The sequence below is a fragment of the Ochotona curzoniae genome, unplaced genomic scaffold, assembly GCF_017591425.1.
Source record: "Ochotona curzoniae isolate NIBS_2020 unplaced genomic scaffold, NIBS_Ocur_1.0 contig_4792, whole genome shotgun sequence".
Lineage (NCBI taxonomy): Eukaryota > Metazoa > Chordata > Mammalia > Lagomorpha > Ochotonidae > Ochotona > Ochotona curzoniae.
In genome coordinates, this window is record NW_024466389.1 from 11,253,559 (window position 1) to 11,275,271 (window position 21,713).

Sequence of the window (21,713 nt, forward strand, 5' to 3'; positions counted from 1 at the left end):
ATGGCAGAGCCCTAACGCTTCCTTTACTCCCCTAACAGTCCCTGCCTTCATGAAGGGAATGTGACAGGTCACATCTGTGGGTTTCAAGAGCAGGCAAAGAAGCAATCTGAAAACCTGAAAGAAATGCCGAGAAAGATGTGCACAGGGAGGTGTCTCGGCCCCAAAGCTCAAGGTAATCCAAGCACGACCAGCTCTTTACCTTCAGCCCGCACACCGCCAGGTAGTCCTCCTTGCAGGGATTCCCAGTGAGGCTCAGCACGGTGAAGGGGACCGGGGCAGAGGCCAGGCGGGTCAGAGTCAGCTTCCTCTTGCTGGAATCGGCTTGCTTCAGGAGGGCAGAGAGCTGCAGCACAGTGATCTGCAGAGAGGCAATGATCAATCCACTTGTAACCCCAGTCCTCTCCGAGAACACACAGCAAAGGCCCAGGGTTTGCATGTTCATTTGTTTTAAACATGTATTTTTATTTCAAAAGCAAATTTTACAGAGAGAAGTCAAGACACACACACACAGAGGGAGAGATCTTTCCTCTGTTGCTTCACTCCTCAAATGGCCACAACAGGGTCAGAGCCAGGCTTAAACCAAGCTGGGAGCTTCTTCCCTGTCTCCCACGTGGGTGAGGGGCCCAACAATTTGGACTGTCCTCTATCACCTTCTCAGGCCACAGACAGATGGATCGGAAGTGGAACAGCCAGGAAATGAATGAGGACTCGTAGGGATGTCAGTGCCAGCAGGAGGAGGATTAACTGACATGCCACTGCACCAGCCCCACACAGAATTTCTTGTGGATAAGTCTCTTAGGAAAAACCTAGAGCCTCTATTTCCCCTTGTTGAAAGAAGAAATATCTTCCTTCCCTCCTTCCAATGAGGGCAAAGAAGCAGCAATGAAACCAAAATCCCCCCAACAAAGAAAATCAAATCCCTTTTAAAGAATCATCCTACAAGAGAAAAATAATTTTTAAAAACTATTTCAAAATGGCTTTAATTTTCTTGGAACTATCTTTATTTTCAGCTATAGTAAAGTTAAAACAACATTAGTGGGGCTGGGAAGACCAGAAAACAAAGAACATCAGTTAAGACACTTTGTGCTCCTCCAGCCTCTAGAGTTCTTGAAAGCAACACCAACCACCCAGGGCCCAGTGGATAACGAAGACAGGGTGGACTAAACAAGGACCAAGCTGCCTTCCTGGGAAAGCATCTTTCAGCCTGAACCTGCCAGAGCAAGCTAAGTGGGTAAGACTGGGAGACAACGTCTTCACAACCTGTTCCTAGCAGCAAACAGCAAGTGTTCTCAGTGGCATTTTACTAATTGGAAATTGCCTCTGTCTAGTCATATGTGACCTACCTCACATGGAATAATTCGGGGTTCCACAATAAAAGCTCTGGGTACCCTAGCAGCTAAAGTCCTCACCTTCATGCGCCAGGATGAGCGTCACTTCTAATCCCGGTAGCCACACTTCCCATCCAGCTCCCTGCTTGTGGTCTGGGAAAGCAGTCGAGGATAGCCCAACGCCTTGGGACCCTGCACCAGTGTAAAAGACCCAGAAGACGTTCCTGGCTCCTGGCTTCAGATTCGCTCAGCTCCAGTCATTGTGGCCACTTGGAGAGTGAATCATTGGATGGTAGATCTTCCTCTCTGTCTCTCCTTCTCTCTGTATCTGCCTTTCCAATAATAAATAAATAAATAAATAAATAATAAAATCAATGAGAAGACAGTGAAGGACCTACCTTTCCTTTTTCGTGGCTGACAGCCAAATGCTGGCGGCGCCCGTGAGGGGAGGAGAGCACACACATCGCAACCCGCCTGAGCACATGCGCACTGATGAGCTGTCGAATTGTCTGGCCTTGGTCTCCACTGTAATTCATCCGAACATTCTCAAAGGCACCCTCCTGCGAGCCTAAGGTGGGAACCTGCCGGAGGGGTAGGCAGAGAAAGCAGGTGGCTGTAAGGCCTGTAAGTGATGGATTCACACACTACTCACATGACTGGAACACTGCTCGAGTTAGGCAGTCTAAGGCAAGAGACTTCAACCTCCAACCCTCCCCCCGACAATGGGCAAATTTAATAAAGTTATCATGAGCCCAATCAGAAGAATGTTGTGGTGGGGCCTGACGAGTCGGGGTAGGGGTGGCTAGGCTGCACAGTGGAATAAGCTGCCACCTACCAGGGTGCCTACACTCCGTATCACTCAAACTGCAGGTCTGAGTCCAGTCTACTCCACTTCCAATCCAACTCCCTCATTAAGACACACCTAGGATGGCTCAAACATGTGAGTCCTTGCCACCCACATGGGCGATCCCGATGCAGCAACTGACTCCCAGCCAGGACCTGCCCCAGACCTGACTGCTACAGCCAGCTGGAGAGTGAATTAGCAAACACAAGATCTCTCCCTCCACTCTCCCTCTCTTTCTGCCTTTCAAATCAATCATTAAAAAGAGAGAGAGAGTGGTGTTACAACTAACAGAATACTAACCTTTCTCTTTTTTAAAGATTTACTTTGTTTGAAAGACAAATTTAACAGAAAGAGAGAGATCTTCTATTTATTGATTCACTTCCCAAATGGCCGCATAGTCCAGAGCTGAGTCAATCCAAAGCCTGGAGCCAGGAGCTTCCTCTGGGTTTCTCCACATGTGTGCAGTGGTCCAAAGAGTTGCAGCATCTTCTGCTTCTCTTTCGGGTCACAATCAAGGAGTTGGAATGGAAGTGGAACAGCTGTGACATGAGCTGGGTCCCCTTGTGGGGTGCTGGCGACCCTGCCAGAGGATCAGCCTGCAGTGCCACTGCATCAGCCACAAATACTAGCCTTCTAAATGTTAAAATATCTTTTGCTTATAAAACAATAGTGAAAACAATTTTTTTATTGCTCTAACCTGGCAAACCGAATTCAGCAACGTTAGAGCTGGTACCAACACTGCTCCAGCATTTTTCACTTCATCCTTAACATCTAAAAGTCTAAATTCCACTGCTCTAAAACCATGACTGATTTTTGATGAAATCTGATTTAATAAAATGTGACAATGCAGTAATAAATATGTGTGTATTTTCAATGTGATTTTAATCCTTAAAAACAGCCACCATCTTATGAGAACAATTCATTTGTTTCATTCACAACATTTGTTTATTTTCTTTTAGGAAACGCCATCACTTCTTTTTCTCTCCCTACTTACCACAGCTGCTAAAGAGACCAGGAAGGCTGCATGAGACCTCCAACACTCAGTGCTGGGGCAGCAGGTCTTCAAGTGGGTAACATACAGCCCTCATCACATGAAAAACCAAAGTCATCCTGGAGATGCTCAAATGGCCTAGGATTCCTTTACTCTTTTTGAAGGAATTGTCCATAAAATGGTTTGGGGACATCATAATATCCACAATTCTACGTTCCAAAGGCCTGGACATAGAACTGTTCTAAGTATATTCTTTAGAGTTGTTAGCACAATTCTATATTCCAATTTGCTGGTTTCCACAACAACCTAACCACATGGCCACGACACACTCACCATCAGCTGATCTGTCATCTCAACCACCTTGCCCACTGTATGCAGCTCACTGAGGGCCTGCTGAGCCCGGCTGCTGCTCCCGACAGCTGACGCCTGCTGGAAGTTGGTCTGAATGGCATCCATGAGGAAATTGAGCATGTCTAGCACAAGAGGAGCGAAGGAGAAATTGGCCTGAGAAGTATGAAAACAAAGGATGGGGGCGGAGAAAACAAGTCACATTAACAATAGAATACCTCCTTGGTAACTCACTTCAGAATCCAATTTCCCCCCTTGCACTGGACTAATGTAGCCATCATCTCATTATCTGCATAAGCTCAGTCAATAAGTTAACTGTGCTACCAACTCAAGCCACTTTTCTAAACCTAGGGTCCTCAAGCAGAGACCCAGTCTGTGAAAGCAATTATTATATAGAACTGGCTAACCCCTCTCCTATACATACAGGAGGGAACTTTATAAAGTACCAGCATTTTGGCACACTGGGAGAAGGTGCTACCTGTGACACCCGTATCTTACACTCAGTGCCAGCTGTTCCATTTCAAATCCAGCTCAATGGTAAAAGCAGTAAAAAATGGTCCAAGTTCTTGGGCACCCTCCACTCACTAGGAAGACCCAAATGAAGTTTCTGGCTCCTGGCTTTGGCCTGGTCCCAAATCCTATACCAATCTGGGAAGTGAAACAGTGGATAGAACACCTCTTTGTATCTCTCCCTCTCGCTCTGGTTTTCAAATAAATAAAATAAATCTTAGACACAAACAAAGTAGTTTATGGAAAACAGAATTAAAAGATGTCAATTTTAGAGCACTAACATTCTGAAACCTGTGTAAATGAAGATCTTCAAAAAGTTCATGGAAATGAATACTATAAAAAGTTGTAATTTTTGTCACCTAACTAAGCATTTTCTAAATCATTTTTCATCCACTTTCCTACGTTGACACTGGAAATGTACCACCGTTGGAAAACTAATAAAGAAATTACTCAAACTATTTCTGCACCCGTGCTTCAGGTGAGGCCTGCTGTCCAGGAAAGGTGCTCTACTGCATTACAAAGCTGTACCTGAGCCACCCCCACAGCACTGCTAACTCCTCAGGCCTAAGTGCCTCCCTAGAACTGACACCAAGCTGTGCTTGGATTCACACCATGAAAATCAGAAAAGTTAAAAAAAGGAAAGCACTGGTTGCCAGGTCAGACACAGGTCCTCTGCCTGCCACATCGACGTGCCAGCCCTGCCCTGCCACCAACACTGCCTGCCACATCAACGAGCCAGCCCTGCCCTGCCCTGCCACCGACCCACCTGGTTCTGCAGCTCCTCCCGGCAACCCTCCACTGTGCGGCACAGGCTGCTCTTCTTGGGCTTCTCTTCATCAGTCACCTTTCCATCACTGATGGTGACCTTGGCTTTGTCAGCTGGCGAGGTACTGGTGTGGCGCACCAGACTCTCTGGAACCCTGGGTTCACTCTGAAATGCTGACTCCTTCATGGTGGAGCTCATGCCACTACTGGGAGTTCTCTTCACCAGTGCCTAGGGACACAAAATGCCAGATTCCCGAAATGCTTGCCATAGCACAGACAAAATAAATTATGCATCAAATCTCAAATGAAAATATGCCCAAAGGAAAAACTGATTAAATACATAAATGTTAGCCAAATGACAAATTTCTATGTTCATAATATTTACTGACTTCCTTATGCCTTGGTAATAACACCCACAATTACACAGAGGTCTGCAGAAAAACTAAAATCTCAAAAGGCCACTTAGTTGTAACACTCTTAGGGAGGTGTTGAAGCCAGGCTCATACACATCATCAGTGACCAAAGCAGAACGTAAACCTAGACCCGGGTACCATTGAGGTGACATGGGAACATTCCAGTTTTTCTGTATTGCTACCAAGTCATGTTTTTCAGCTCAATAAAGGCTCTAAAGCTCTTACCAAGCAGCTGCCATCTTCCTTGGCCCCACAGTCACAGAAGAAGGACCCATACTTGGCATAGGAAATTTCGTGATCCTTGTGGCAAACCTTAGCACACACCGTGCACACACCTACCCCATCGACCATCTTGCAGGTGTGACAATGATACCTATAAAAGATAAGACCCAGCAAATAAGCTCACAAGTGCCAATAATCACAATCCAGAAACTGACCAAAAAGCAAGAATTACTCTTACCAATGCTGGTTCATGAATTCTTTCTGTGTGATTGTAAAAGTGCAGAGTTTATTGCAAAGTGAATCTTCATCCTTTAAAGAGAGTTCAGTGACTTTAATCAAAAGTCCACCTCCCAACAGATACTAATAAAAAACTCCTACGTCAATACGTTATGGGGCATGAGGAGCAGACTCACAAATGACCAACAGAATCCTGGCCCAACAGAAACAGCCAACTAACTGAAAATCTACCACAATTTCAGGTGAAAACTTCAGGCCTCAGGGAAAAAAAAGTAAAAATATAAAATTTCAACAAGGGAGCTCCTATCATTCATGCAAAGAATTCATTCCAGAAATTCTACTTTGGATGCAAAGATTAAAGTAGTAGGAGACAAGTGCCTCTGAAGAAGCACATACACATTATAAAAAGTCCTCAGCTCAAGAGATCAGGTGCCCATGGCTGGTTCTGTGTGCAGAAAAAGATCAGAATTTGGCATTAGTTACGTAAGCTGGAAGAAAGCTCAGGAGAAGCTGAGAAAGAGAGTTGGAGGCCTGTCGCAGCGTTGTCTGAATTCACCTTCACAGACTGACTGACTGTGAGACTTACCGAGTCCTCGGCCTGGGAATCCTCCTCTTCCACTGCCAACTCTTCTACCCAATCTGAGTCCACCTCAATGGCCCGTTCCTCACCGTCCATGGACAGGTGGCTTGGACCCTGCCCGTTACTCTGGCTCAAAGCATTCGTGACATCAGCCAGGTAAGACATAATGTGACAGGTGCACTCCAAGATTATCACATGCTGTAGGAGAAGATCACAAACCCACATAAACATTGGCCTCCTGTGACTGTTACGTAAACTGCCTTCACCAGAACTCAAGATCAAAAGAATGGTATAAAAGTAAAAAAAAAAAGAAAACAATTCATAAACAAAATGTTTCAATTATCTAGTTTCCTAGCCCTTATCCCTGTACATAGCTGGTTGGCAGAAATGTAATGAATTTTTTTTTCTCCTTGAAATTTATTCATTCATCAGGAAGTCAGTTACAAAGAGCTACAGAAGGACAGAGGAGATCTTCCATCGACTGGCTCACTCCCCAGATGACGCCAGAGCCAGGGCTGGGCCACGCTGAAGCCAGGAGCTTCATCCAAAACCCCCGTGTAGGTCATGTTCTCTTATTTTTAATGAGCCACTAGCAGGGCAATAGAATGAAAGCGCAGCAGCTGAGATCCCAGTGGCACAGTGGCAGCTCTATCCACGAGGCATCAGACCAGCTCCATGGCCATTCATAAGCAACACTTTCACAGTACCTTCTAAATTGAGAATGGAGTAAAAGAGATCAAATTTATTCAAGATTATGGCTCTAAGCATGAAAGGATTCTTATTAGCATTTTTCCCTATCATTAGCATTTTCTTTTATCATTAATTTAAGAAATTTTAATTACTCAATTCTAAACCAGAGCAGAAAAGGACAGGTAGGCAAAGAAAAAGTGTCCCAGTAAAGCACAGCAGACAGCCACACATGCTGTTTACCCAACAGTCTGCTATCAGACTCGGATGTGGAGGTTGCTTCACCTCCGCACACTGACATTTCAGTGTGCTGACAGAAGCGGAGCAAGAAAAGGAGGAAGAAACTAACGGTACCGTGGTGGGTGCCAGGGCAAGTCAACTGCCGTGTTAGGTACAGGAGCTGAGGGGAGTTAGAAAATGCCTGGATGCAAACTGCTGTCAACTTCAAACTTCTTTTCCAAACCACAAAAAGCCAGACGCTCAGGTCAATGAAACAAGGCCAGCATGCGGTCTGAAGGGGAGGGAAAGTTTGCAGTCTCCTGCCATTGACAGCAGTTTTCACGGCACAGACGCACTGAGAGAGGCAGGAATCCACAGCGTACCAGACCCTTTCCTTCCTATCCCTTGTGGCCACTTTCACAAGGCTGAGGGCACACAGCTAGCAAACACACACCTAGGAGGTCTTGGGGATGACCAGCTATCCTCTGTAGGCTAGCCAAGGACAGAGGCCAGTGGACAGGACAGCCTGACGTGTGTCTGACCCCAGGGATGAGAATCGTTTCCTCTCCACTCCCGGGCGGCTCTTACCTTGCCATGCATGACACTTGCATTCAGCTTTTCAACCACGTTCTTCTGTGACAGGTACTTCTTACTGTACCAAAAAAAAAAAAAAAAAGAGGGGGAGGGTGGGCAGGACGGGAAAGGAGACATAACATCATCTAAATAACTAAGAAAAGCAGCATCGCCAAGAAGTTTGAATCATTGTGTGGATAAGCTGAGCAAAAGGCACTAAACAAATCTCAAAGTGACAGTCACACAGTGTGGGGTGCTGTGGTCTTAGAATTCTATCGCTGACACGTGGCATACTCTTCCCAAGACTTCTCTCAAAATAATGAACTAAAAACTCTTCCAGGAAAATAATGAAGATAAAATAGTGCATGAATAGAATGACTAGATCATCCCAATCCCCAATGAAAAACGAGCGATGTAAACTTTCCTTAAAACTCACTCTAAGTGAAAAACTCACTCTAAATTAAAAAAAAAAGTGCCCCTTCTCCAAAAGCAATGTCATAACCTACAGAGGAGCTCCTTCAAGGTCATCATCAACTTACCATCTTCCCAGCCAGTCCACAGCAGCGCTATGAAGCTGAAGGTGACCGGCACCTTGGCCTGCACTGGCCAGAGTGGCCATCACAACCATGAGTTCAGGAAAGCCAGTCCCATCACCATTCGCAAGCATCTCTGTTGCCATGGGGGTCAGGGTGCCCAGGAGCACGGCACACACACCTTCCCCGACTTGGCTGGTAGAAAAGAAAGAACCAATCAGTGACTCTCCAATAAGAAGCTGACTTGACTCTATCTCGAATGTATAACTACAAAAAATTGCCAACGAAAAACTGAATATTGGATACATTATCAACCCCAGTTGTGGATGTGGTATACAAAACACTCAGGTTATACCTGACAAGCCAGTAATTTAAAACAGAAGTTTTTTATAGGAATGATCAAAAAACCAAAACAGATTCCTTCAGACTTGTGAGGGGGACATAACACTGAAAATGTTCACACTGGTGTCTGAGGAAGACAGCTCCACACATCAGCAAACTTCTGGGCGGGAGAGACACGTATCATGCGAGCGATAGTGCTACCTGTTTTCCCGGACAATGTAAGTGGTCAGTAACTGCAGCAGCTGCCGGTTCTCCTGAATGACATCCAGCTGATCCGAATCTTTCGGGGGTGACGTGGTCATGCGGGTGAGCCAGGCCTGCAGGCGCACGGGCTCCACACAAGCCAGTTGAGCCAGAGAACCACAGAGACGCAGCAGGCTTGGGTTGGGGCTCTTCTCAGCTAAGAAAGATGGACAGAGTGGGGCCAGGGATGAAGGCAGGAGCAAGCTGTGGAAGGGGCAAATGGAAGGCCAGGAAAAGGGGAGAGGGCTTCAAGCAAGTTTTCAACTTCCTTCCAAACTTTCTCTGAGGGATTCTCTCCACTTGTTAGCATTTTCATGCTACAGTTAAACTCGGGCAGAAGAGATGCACAGCATTAGCCGGACATCAAAGTTCCCCTAAGAAGATTACCAAAAGCTGTCACTCACTCAGCTGGAAGAGTTTGGTGAAGAATTTCAAAACTCGGTTACAGAATTTAGCAGAGAGGTTCTCATTGGCTGTTGCCATCATGATCTGCACAAGTTCTCCACTGGGGGGGAAAACAGGAGAATCACATTAGGCTTCACATAAAAGGCACCCGTTTCCATTTCTTTACAATCTCATCTCCTCCAGGGAAAATAGCCATTGTGACTAAGCACACACAGTGTCCCTGGAATCACACCACTCATCAATAACCTCAAGGAGTCAGCACTTGACCTCAGTCCTCCCCAAGGTAGAGACCCGGAAACAAGCCGCAGGGACTCCCTGAGACGGAAGACTGGACTCAACGCACACAGCTCCTGTCACTCAGGAAGCATTCAACACCCACTCACTGAATCAAGGGAGATACGGCTCACCTGTCGGAGAAAAACTCCTCCATCGCTTTGCGGGCCTGGCTGCTTTCCAGCTGCTTTTCCAAATACTGCAGACATTCCTCCAAGATGGCTTCATCCAGCCCACTGAGAATCAGAAGGAAAAATGAACCACCATTACTCAAATGTTTTACAATCTCCTAATCTAGTCAGAGCTGGTGCAGTGGCCCCACAGGCCAATCCTCCACCATATGGGTACTAGTTCGTGTTCCGGTGGCTGCATTTCTGAACCAGCTCCCTGCTAATGGCCTGGGATCGCAGCAGAGGATGGCTCCAGTCCTTGGGCCACTGAAGCCACATGGGAGACCTAGAAGAAGCACCTAGCTTTGGATGGACCCAGCTCTATTCATTGTAGCATTTCAGGAATAAACCAACAGAAGGAAATCTCTCTTTTTCTCCACCTTTCAAATAAACAATAAACACATCTTACAAAACAAACAAAACAGTTTGGTCTCAAAAATACTAGTAATGGGGCTGGCATGGTGGCACAGTGTGTTAAGCCATCACCAGCTGTCACACCAGCATTCCATATGGGTCCCAGTTCAAGTCGAGGCTGCTCCACCTCTAATCTAGGGTAGCACGCCTGAGCAAGCAGAAGATGGCCCAAGTGCTTGGGTCCCTTCCACCAATGTGGAAGGCTCAGCTGGAACTTCAGGCACCCCGCCTCAGCCTGGCTCAACCTAGGCTATTAGGACCATTTGGGAAATGAGTGAACTAGCACATGGAAAACTTCTTTCTCAGTGTCCCCCTCACTTTGTAACTTTGCCTTTCAAATTAATGGGGTGAGGGGACCTTGAAAAGTAAGAACATTAGAAATGTAACCTGTCTGAATTGTACTCTCATCACATCTAGCATTAACATGCAGGAATCACTTACTGAATTATTTATATCTCTAAATCTGAACATTTCAGTCTTCACTTACGAATTTTGTCCCTAAGAAATGATCACGGAAATCTGAATAAATTCACACATTTCGTGTGAGTTCAAAATGTACATCAGAACAGAACCTCCCATTCTCCTCCACCAGACCCACCTGTTGGGGTCAGCATGATTGGCCAGAATGTTGTAACAGCCAGTGATCAGCTTCTCATACACTCGGGCCAAAAACTCATCGGACTCGGCAGGGCCCAGGATGCGCTCCAGGGAGTTGCTGCTGATCTCAGCCACGCTCTCCGTGCTCGATTCCAGCAGCAGCGGCAGAAGGGTCCGGATCACCTGGGGTGGGTTCATCTCATCTGACCAACTGCAGCACAGAAAATGGGACCAAGTTAGTAAATATGCACACCTCAAAAAGCTGAAAGGCAGCAATGGTGTAATTCAATTATTTTCTGGGGAGAGGGTGTTTATTTTGCTCTTTTCCCCCTGGAAACCTGAAGCAAAAAATGATTTTCATGGGAAAAATTCCTTTGTCAAGGAAGATGTGTTTTTATAATAAGAAAAAAAAAAAAAGAAACCTAAGCTAAGTAACCCACCCAGACAAGCTTCCCGAAAATGCCAGGAACCTGGATCACTCAAGCAATGACACACACTGCACCTGAGGTTACACAGGAAGGTGACACAGCTCCTTCACTGGCCCTCCCCAATACCTACAGCGGCAGCAACCAACTACCAGAGATGACTATGGGGAAACAGCAGATAATTAATCTATCAGTCACTTAAAAATTTAGTTTTCATTATGGACAAACTTGGGGAAAAAAAAGAAACACACATTCCATCCACTATACCCAAATTCCGCATTCAGAGGCCCACATGGGTGTGCATGCCTGTCAACCACCCAAATAATATTTAAAAAAGTGAAAGTCAGTGGAAGACAAAAAAATTTTTAGTTTTCAATTGACAATAACCATACCTTAAATAAACCTCACTGGCTACAATACTGACATTGCACAAAGCTGCCGTTTAAATTTTAAACAAAAATCACTTTTAAATTGCAAATATGGTTTAGAAATAGGATGCCTTTTCTAAAAAGCCGTAAACAACAAGACAGACAATGTTCTGTTGTCCTGTCAGGTTTATGATGAAAGTCAACCAAGGTTAATACACACTAGAGCAATAGGTTCTCTGCTGAAGACGGGCACAAACAAGCCTTCCTATTTACATAGGCAGAAAAGCTCTCAGTGTGCTCCATCAGCAAGCCCGGCACACAGACAGACCCCTCGGCACTCACACTATCAGATCCCCAGTGAGGCGGACCAGGGAGAGGAGGGTGTGCTTCAGGGAGGCAGCCAGCGGCAGGCTCTGGCCACAGAGGGTCCCCAGGTGAGCGGCCTGCACAGCACTGATGTAGCTCTCTGACGGGATGGTGTCATTGGCAAAGGCGTTGCGCTGAAAGGAAGCAATTCTGCTGTGAGTGGACAGACCTCAACACAAGACAGCATCCTCACTTGGAAAGAACAAAAAGAAACTAAAACCCTACTGAGGTTTGCAACTACTGTCTTCTGCTCAGTTCTGGAAAGAAAAGTTGGCAGAGGAAATAAACAGTTCATACTTTTTGTTAGAACAAAGATAGCAGCTACATTCAACAAATACACAATATGTTTTAAAAACAAGTAGACTATATTGCATTTAACAGTAAGAACTGCTGTTTGTCAGCACTGACAAGATCTATACTCTGCCATGAACCTGTTCACACGTCGCCTGTACTGTCACTCTTGGTGGTGGAAACATAGGTCACAACCGCAAAGATATATATGCTTGGCTTTTGCAAGAAACTTCAATGACAAAAAGCAGTTCATGAGGCAGTTCAAATAGAATATATACAAGCAAGCCAACAGAAGACTAAATAGTCGGTGTTCACATGTCTAAAGAACCTAAAAGCCATCCCAGACAAGTGTAAGCAAAGGAACAGGATATAATCTAAAAACGAAACCAAGCAGTTCATCTTTACTGAGACTTCATGGACCAGGCGACGCACTAGACATTTCTCATTTTAAAAATTTATCAGATTTCTATGTAATAGGTGAAGAAACACAAGATGAGAGAAGCAAGGTTGATTATCCTCTGAGAACAAAGAACTAATCAAAACACTAGATGATTGCTGATCATGCAGTTGGCCACAGCAAAGCACTGCACAGGAGGAAGATCTCGGCCCGAGCCTCGAGAAGGCCACTGCTCAGCATTTCTCCCCAGAGAGCAGGCAGGGACTCACCCAGGACCCAATGTTGGGAAACTCATTGGTATTGACGTTGTTCCATGACTCACACACAGCCTGCACCGGGGAGGGCAGATTCTGAACCAGCGTCGGGCCTAGGGGAGACAAAAAGGACAAGAAATCATGCCAGGAAACAAGACTACATTCTAGGATGTCAAAATAGTAAGATGAGTATTTTTGCGACAGTTCTATAGTCAAGAACCGGTAACTGTTTAATAGCAAACAATACCAATGTATACTGTAAGAAAACCGAAAATAATGTAAACAGGCGACATTTAAAAAAAAAACTCACCATTAACCACCTGCTCCCTTTCTAAGAACAGGCATTCTTTCTCTCTTCTCAATGACAAATGCTAGGTACAGGGATCTCTGCTGTACACTAAGGCAGTGTTCAGTTAAGCACTAACGAATGAAACTCTGTGGGGCGGGAACTGGGCAGAAGCCGTCTGGGATCAGCACAACCCACGCTGCAGTGCCTGGGCGAAGTTCTGCCTCTGCTCCCAGTTCCGGCTGCATGGTTACTCTGCACCCTGAGACGCAGTAGGTGAGGGCTCAAGTACTTGGGTCCCTGCCACCCACGTGGAGGATCCAGGTTGAGGCAGTGGCTCCTGACTTTGATTTGAGCTAGCTCTGGCTCTTATAAGCCTTTGGGGAGTAGAATAGTAGATGGGAGATTTTTGTGTCACTGACTCATGAATAAATAGTAAACAAGGATAAAGCTTGAAATTCAAGAACACAAATGAATATAAATTCTAAAAGGGAAATTACTGCATCCTACATTCAATAATTTCTTCAGATCATTCCTAATCCAGGAAAAAGATTTTTCCAAGCAGGAAATAGTAGCTTGACTAGTCTTCCTGATCACTAGAAATGAAAAGAACAAAGAACTGTAATAAAGGTAAAATAGCCCAATCCTTCAGCGCCAATTGATTTCAGTTGGAATTCCAGATTCATCACCTTCAGGATGAAGGACTTGGGGCAAATAACGCCTCTGTCAGTTTCCCAATGAGCATAAAGGAGATCCTAATAATACTTACTCAAGGATTACATGAAAATCAAGACAGATGAGTGAAGAGGATGGAGTGAAGGCCGAGGGCCACAAGCAGGCAGAGGGAGGGAAGCAGCTAACGGCAGTACGGCAACAGTGTGCAAAAGCACACCTGCTCACTCACCCAAGGTGTTTGCCTTGCACCTACTGGAGCCAATAGCCAACACAGCAGCAAAGCCACGCAGCTTCTCCTTGGGCGGTTTGTCCGTGCTTCCCTCTTCATTCAAGTTCTGCAACAAATAGGCTCTGCAGGAAAAAGCAGGGGGGACTGGTGAGCGTACAAAAACCTAATCGCATCAGAGTTAGGAGGCAGTAATCCTAGGAAAGTTGAAAACCCTGTACCTCAGCTTCCTATCAAATCCAGCTGATAGCAACCAGCTACTAATCCAGACCAGAGCCTACACAGGAAGCCATCACTGGGTCTGTGTTGCTCACTGTTGTATCTAATGTACTTACAAAAGGATCTCGCATTTATATCACATTTGTAATTTATATTCATGGCTCAACCTTGCCCAAAACCTTCCCTTCTGGGGCCAGCACCATACCATAGTGAGTTAAACCTCCACCTGTGGCACCTGCATTTTTATATGGTAATGGTTCAAATCCCAGCTGTTTCACTTCCAATCCAGCTCCAGGCTAATGTGTCTGGGAAAGCGAAAGATGGCTCAAACGTTTGGCCCCTGCACCAACATGGGAGACCCAGAAGAAGCACTGGGCACCTGGTTTTGGTGCCTCTCAGTAACAGAAATGATAAAGATTAGGAAAATTACGTTATCTTTGTGCCCTACAAATAAACTGCTAGAAAATATTCAACAAATTATAAATTAAACTTTTTAACTCCTCTTACACCATCCGCACTTTCCATTAGTTAGCTTTTCAAACTGGAAAAGATAACATTACTCCAAATGGGGATCCAGACACGTAAAGTGAATCACTGCGCACAAGGCACTTGTCCACCAAACCTGGTGAAGGACGCGTAGGTGTCAATGAGCTGCAGAGTCGCGGGAAGGAGGTTCTTGGTGATCTCAGACGACTTGTGAGGATCGGTTTCGGCAGCCATCTTAGAAAAATGCTCATCCAAAGAGACCTGGACCTTGGAGATGGCAGCGTCCAGGGTATAAATGGACTGCAGACTGGGAATTTCATGGAGCTGCAAGATGGTGGTGCAGTCGATGCTGCAGAATGACGAGATCTTGAACGACAGCCAAGACACTAATCAGTGGCGTCCAGGGCTGTGCTAGAAGCCAGGTCCCACCAATCCAATTCTGACCGTAACATACCTGTCGAGCAAAGTACTCCTCTACAAGTTCAACGTCATATTTCACTGAGCTACACTTAGCGGAGGCCAGCTCAGTGAGAGAAGCAGCGTGCTCCATCTTCATTCCTTGTTTGACAAGGTGTTCCTATTTGGACAGCAATTAGAAATTATTTAGCAAACTGTGTCCACAGTTTTGATTATCTTTAATTTAAAGTTCCCATAAGCACAGACACCTGGTTCTGACTGCCCCATGGCAGCAAGCTTTGTGTCCCACTGAGGTACCTTTATCCAGTTGACATAGGAGCTGATCCTGAGGCGGGAAGACCATCTCAGGGTGTGCAAGATGTCACATTCACTCATCTCAGGAGAGTTCATGGCCAGCTGATTCATGTAAGTCTTTGACGGTGGCAAAATTCCTAGGATCCTCCATAATATTAAGAAGTAATACTGAAGAGCACAGGCCTCCTGAAGGCAGCAAAAGGAGCACACACGCAGCATTTACATTCTACACTGTGCACAAGCCAGAAAGCTCCTGTAAGACAATTCTGGCTCCCAATGATTTGCCAAGTGATTAAAACAGAGCAGGACGATGCTCTGCTTGCCAGGCGTACAACCTGCCAGCCCTTGTGGCTTACAATTGCTGTGAAGACTTTCAAAAGCACAAGGGTACTTCAAAACAGCCATAGAATTATAACTTTCTTTTAGTAGAAAACATTATGAAATCATGCATAGTTTCTTCATAATATGCACTTTGTGGTAACTTTTGGAAGTCCCCTAAAAACAGACACTCAAAGCTTTCAAAGGACCATACAAAACAGCACAGGGACAGGGATTTCACATGGTAGTTAAGACATCACTTGCAAGGCCCACACTTCACATCAGAATGGCCGGGTTCAAATCCCAGCTCTACGCAAAGTGCTCCATGAGAAGCAGCAGCAGACACCTGCTACCTGCATGGGAAACCTGGACTGAGCTCCTGTTTCCTGCCTGGCCTGGCTGCCACAGGCATTGGGAACTGGACCAGGGAATGAAAGATGAATTCTCCCTCTCTGCTTTTCCAATAAGTTAAATTAAACACATGAACATTTTTGAAAACAATGTAGATGCAAAGTGTGAGGCTTTCAATATCACATATCAAACAGTACCCATGGGAGACAAAGTACTTGGGAGGTATTAACTCTTACAATTTTCCCACTGCTAACCAAACAAAATATAAAAATAATAAATGATCTATTAAGTGAAAATAACCACGCAAACAACATGGATATATTGCAGACGTTCAACACCTTGGTTAGGAAGCATGCGCCCAGCGCACCCTCCTCCGCGAACGCCCACGGCCTTACCAGGGCTGTGACGCTCTTGCTTTCCTTCCTCCTGACGGTGTCGAGCTGGGACCCAGCGGCAAGCAGCGCTGTCAACGCAGTGTAGAGCTCATCATATTTGACAAGCTTGGAGAAAAGTACATCACACGCCTAATATCAAGAAAGAAAAACATTTTTCTAAAATATTTCTTCCTGCAACCTATGCCTAACTGTTTAAAACAGCCCAGCACATCTGATTTCATTTGTCCTGCAGCAGACCTGAGTCCTGGGACTTCCCCGAGCCAGTGACCCTCAGGGAGCAGAGTGACACCGAGGCACCTGCTTTTGTTTGCTAGCGTATTTGCATGTGACAAACATTAATCAGAAATGAGGATTCTGTCAATCACCAGAATCACAACCCCAACAGCAAAAATATAGCTAATCGAATAAATCTCAAAATAATGTTTTCCTTTTTGAATAAGCTGAAATCCTAGTATACACCAAATTCCCTCATTAAAAAAGCCAAATCATTCCTTCCCCTGATAGCCTGATCTTGCTGAAGACTACCCAAACAACATATAAAATGGTCTTTAGAATTCCTGGTACCAAAGCATCCAGTCGGTTCAAATCATCCTCTGAGGCCTCTGGGGACAGCACACAGTAGAATCTGGGTTGTGGAACAGTATCTGAAAAGCAGTAAGTTTATTAAAGAATGGCTTCATTTGAAGCTCTGCCTAACAGGCAAAAATGTAACAAAGAAAATATGCTCAAACAAGCTTTTGCACAGTTGGCACTACTGACATTTGGGGCCAGATGATTCCTGGCTCAGGGATTCATCCAGTGTAATCCACACTCAGCAGCACCCCCGGCCCCCACACAGAGGATGCTAGGGGCACTTCCCCACACATGACAAACCAATGAGGTCTCCGTACCCTGCCAATGTCCCCTGAACTGGGGCAAAACCATCCTAGTGAGAACCACAGCTCTAGTAGTGAGCCAAGGTGCTCTTCAATCAAGGTTAAGTGACTAAACTGTATCATTAAATTGAATATATTACATTTTACTGCTATTTGTTTTCCCGAAAATGAGACAGGCTTATTAAGGTGATGACTGTAAACTCAGTCTAGGGCCTCATAAAGATTTCCACAAAATGGGGTTAACATCCAAAAATCCATACAAAATACAAGGCACCAGACATAAGTAATCCTGATTTTTCCAGTTCTGTTTTTAAAAAATAAATATGGAGCATGAAGAAGTTATTTCTAAAAACATATTGAATTCTGTTACGTAAGTAATGAGACACCCAGAGACCAGACTGATGCAGGTGGGTTGATTTTCTAGCTTCAAATTCGATCCTGCCAAGGTGAAAAGGTCAGTTTCCTGGTGACATCTTCTTTCTCACCTGAAGAAAAATGCTTAGCCCAGTTCTCTTCCACCTCTTTGAAGCCATGATAGAAAGGAGTGGCTGCCCGGCGGCTGCTGCTGTCCTGGGAGCCACTGGCCCACCCATAAGGAGGACTCAGCAGGTTATGCTGCACCTTTGAAAACACCAACGAAGGAGGATAGTCACCATTCTGCTCCCTCCTCCAGCCTCGAGAACCAACCTGTATATAAAAACCTGAGACATTCGCAACCCAAAGGCAACACCAAAAAGATTTTTCCGACATCTGGAAAGCACTCCTTGATGGAACACAAAGGGAACAGTGTTCAATGGAACCTTTTAAGAAATACTGGTTAACTTTTACCCTCCCAAACACCAGCAAAGGATTTTTCAAATCCACAAAATTACTGTTTGGTCATCCTTCAACCATTAAATAACACAACTGTTCTTGAACATTCAACTGGGAACGGTTCCAGAACCCACAATGTCCCAAAATATGCATATATCCAAGTTCCAAACAAAAAAAGCAGTGCGAGATCTCTATATAACCTATGCACACCCTCTCAGAGACCCTATATTACTATTAAACCACGTAAGCACCATGCAGTTGTCATAATGTGTTCAGATTCTCAATTTTTTTCTGCCAGGAACAGCATGATGCCTCCATTGTCTAATCCTACCTTTGGTGAGTGTAAGGATCCCATTAGGGTGCCAGTTTGTGTCCCAGGTGCCCTGCTTCCCTCCCAGGTCCCTGCATATGGCCCGAGAAAGCACTAGTGGAACCCTAGTATACGCCAAACTCCCTCATTATAAAAGCCAAATCATTCCAAAGCCTTGGAACCCTGCACCTACACAGCAGACCCAGAGCAAACTCCTGGCTCCTACTTTGGATTGGCTCAGCTCCAGCAATAACTGGAGTGAATCAGCAGATGGAAGAACTTTCTGTCTCTCCTCTCTGAAATCTGCCTTAGCAAGAAATAAATCTTTTTTAAAAAACTGTCCTGATGCCCAATGACACAAGCACAATGAGGCACCACGTGGGACTGAAACCCATAATTCAACAAACACATTAAAGCAAGCAACCTGCGTGCCTCACTCTGGCATCAAGTGCAAGCAAACATCGACCAGCAAACCACTAGCAACCCCCGAAACTGAAGGTAAGCAGCTCACTTGGGCTTTGGATCATCAAAGACTCATGAAGAACAAAGCTTTTGATATCAGTAAAGCGAACGGAGCACAAAGGGTCTGTACCTGTTCAAACAGATAAACAGGGGCTTTGGAGTACTGATGGAGCAGGTAATCAAAGATTAGAAGGAGGCGAGCCAGGATGAGAGGCACGGAGCGCATCTGAGCATCCATGTGGACACTCAGCTCCTGGATGATCTGGACCAAGAGGGTGAAGATGGAGCGCCGGCCTTTCTCAGAGAGGTTGTGGAAGATGAGGAGCAGCAGCTGCAGGTGCTCCACGTTCAAGTCCTCGTTCTCGCTGGGCACCACACCTTGCAGGGCATTCTGCTTCATAGTAGACAAAAACCTACCACAAAAAAAAAAGTTACACAAAAGCTAAAGGAACACACCTCTTAAACGCCAGCATCAACATCAAAACAAAGCAGTGGAAAACTTATTAAGTTCTGGAAAGAGTCAAACCAGATTTGGCCACAAAACCATTTGAAGAACTCTTCAGCTTTCTGACCATAGCACTGTTACATTAATGCCACCCTGCATTTCCGAGACCTAAAATCCCTCTGTAAGGGCAGCGGCTGCTTTGAAATGGAAAATTCCAGATAGAAAGAACCAACGTGAATACTTTTCCCTATACTTTAATTCTACAATGGAATGTAGCTTTGAGTGTTTCTAGTAACATTAAAAGCACCGAATTACAGTCAAAAAGAACTCAGCAGGTCATAATAAGAAAATTTAATAAGAAAATTTATCAAAAGAACTTTCTTGCTTAATAAATAAACAAACTTAGCCAAGTATTTATATTGCCTTTGGAAATAATGAAAACTGATTGTATTTTAATGGGTGAGTCCCTTCTTCGTACCACTGTACTCCCAACCTGCCAGTCTTTCTGCAAGATTTCATTCAGAAAAAATATATTTGAATTATTGGTATTCAAGGTTTCTAATATCTCAAATCCAGCATTAGAGCTATTTGATGCTAGAATGGGGAATAGAAAAGCAAAGCCTTTTAGGAAAACAAACTGCTTTGAAGACTCCTAACCATGTAAACACAAACGGCCAGCAGCTCCAGCGGAGGAGGATTGGGATGATTAATGGGAGCTTCCCCCAAGGCAAAACATTCTTTAAAATTTATCCAAAACAAGAACTGCAACACACTCTAAGTGGTTTCATGCTGTAAGCAAAATAATCAAGAACAGAGCTGGCTTTTTTGCTTCTCTTTCAAGAAATCAGGTCAAGATCAAACTGGTTATGTTTAAGATTCATGTCCCAGTTAATAATTATAACCAAATCCATGACATATAACATTCTGTTACTAAACTGCTGTGAACACACTTATTTTTTGCCAGGACATCTTCCTGCAATTCACTCTTCTCCATGCCAGATACTTATCATCACAGTAAAATTTAAACCATCTACCAAAAAATTCAACAAATTAAAAACAAAGCAAGGGGCCCAGCACGATAGCATAGTGGTTAAAGTCCTCGCCTTGAACATATTGGGATCCCATATGGGCGCTGATTCTAATCCCAGCAGCCCTGCTTTCCACCCAGCTCACTGCCTGTGGCCTGGGAAAGCAGTCAAGGACAGCCCAAAGCCTTGGGACCCTGCACCCGCGTAGGAGACCTGGAGGGAGCTCCTGGCTCCTGGCCTCAGAGTGGCTCAGCTCCGGCTGTTGAGGTCACACGGGGAGTGGAGTGAACCATCAGATGGAAGATCTTCCTCTCTGTCTCTCCTCCTCTCTGTATATCTGCCTTTCCAATAAAAATAAATAAAGCTTTTATTAAAAAAAAGGGCCCAGCGCAGTAGCCTAGTGACTAAAGTCCTCACCTTGAATGCACTGGGATCCCATATGGGTTCTGGTTCTAATCCCGGCAGCCCAACTTCCCATCCAACTCCCTTTGTGGCCTGGGAAAGCAAAGATGGCCCATAGCCTTGGGACCCTGCACCCACGTGGGAGACCCTGAAGAAGCTCCTGGCTCCTGACCCAGCTCCGGCCGTTGCATCATTTGGGGAGTGAATCATCAGATGGAAGATCTTCCTCTCTATCTCTCCTCCTCCTTCTCTCTATATATCTGACTTTCAAAAAAGAAAAAACACAAGGACATAACCTTCAGTACAGGGCTTGCCATGCGGTTTGCTTACCTGTCCCAAACCTTAAGGCATTCAGGGACATCAGGATCTCCTTGGCTGCCAGCCTTATGTTGCCAGATGAGCAGGAGACGTGAAAGCACCGAGAGGCCTTGAGGGTGAATGTACAAAGGCCAAGGGCCTTCAGAGAAAGGGGAGACTCCGAGCTGCTGCAGCAGGGTGTTCTGCAGTGAAAGACAATGAGACACATTGGAGTAACACAGGAACACGGTCAAACAGCTAGTCACACTCCCTAACATGCACCACTTTAATACTGGATCAAGTACAGCAAAGGACAAAGGAACCAGGGCCCAGAGCGATGGCCTAGAGGCCACGTCCTCATCTTGCATCTGCCAGGATCCAGTTCAAATCCCGGCGGCTCCACTTCCCACCCAGCTCCCTGCTTGTGGCCTGGGAAGGCAGCATAGGACTGCCCAAAGCCTTGGGACCCGCACCCACGTAGGAGGTTCCTGGCTCCTGGCTTCGGATCGGCTCAGCTCCAGCCATTGAGACTACTTGGGGAGAGAACCAGCAGACAGAAAATCTTTCTGTCTCTCCATAAATCTGACTTTCCAATAAAAATAATGAATCTTACAAAAAA

The 21,713-nt window shown here is 45.3% G+C and overlaps 1 protein-coding gene across 3 annotated transcripts in view; it reads right to left on the minus strand.

Annotated features, from left to right (window-relative positions):
* Positions 1–21,713, minus strand: part of UBR4 (ubiquitin protein ligase E3 component n-recognin 4) — a 130,704-nt gene that overhangs the window by 71,572 nt on the left and 37,419 nt on the right. For all 3 annotated transcript variants that reach the window (XM_040987991.1, XM_040987992.1, XM_040987990.1), the window contains exons 18-41: positions 21,128–21,297; positions 19,053–19,335; positions 17,823–17,958; positions 17,027–17,106; positions 16,463–16,591; positions 15,402–15,584; positions 15,142–15,264; positions 14,824–15,053; positions 13,986–14,107; positions 12,811–12,908; positions 11,830–11,987; positions 10,696–10,905; positions 9,648–9,749; positions 9,240–9,340; positions 8,794–8,992; positions 8,257–8,445; positions 7,733–7,796; positions 6,245–6,436; positions 5,660–5,730; positions 5,425–5,572; positions 4,788–5,015; positions 3,497–3,667; positions 1,727–1,909; positions 200–358 (exon numbers count right to left, since the gene is read on the minus strand). In XM_040987991.1, the coding sequence (XP_040843925.1) occupies positions 200–358; positions 1,727–1,909; positions 3,497–3,667; positions 4,788–5,015; positions 5,425–5,572; positions 5,660–5,730; positions 6,245–6,436; positions 7,733–7,796; positions 8,257–8,445; positions 8,794–8,992; positions 9,240–9,340; positions 9,648–9,749; positions 10,696–10,905; positions 11,830–11,987; positions 12,811–12,908; positions 13,986–14,107; positions 14,824–15,053; positions 15,142–15,264; positions 15,402–15,584; positions 16,463–16,591; positions 17,027–17,106; positions 17,823–17,958; positions 19,053–19,335; positions 21,128–21,297 (3,729 nt within the window). The remainder of the gene's footprint in view (positions 1–199; positions 359–1,726; positions 1,910–3,496; positions 3,668–4,787; positions 5,016–5,424; positions 5,573–5,659; positions 5,731–6,244; positions 6,437–7,732; positions 7,797–8,256; positions 8,446–8,793; positions 8,993–9,239; positions 9,341–9,647; positions 9,750–10,695; positions 10,906–11,829; positions 11,988–12,810; positions 12,909–13,985; positions 14,108–14,823; positions 15,054–15,141; positions 15,265–15,401; positions 15,585–16,462; positions 16,592–17,026; positions 17,107–17,822; positions 17,959–19,052; positions 19,336–21,127; positions 21,298–21,713) is intronic.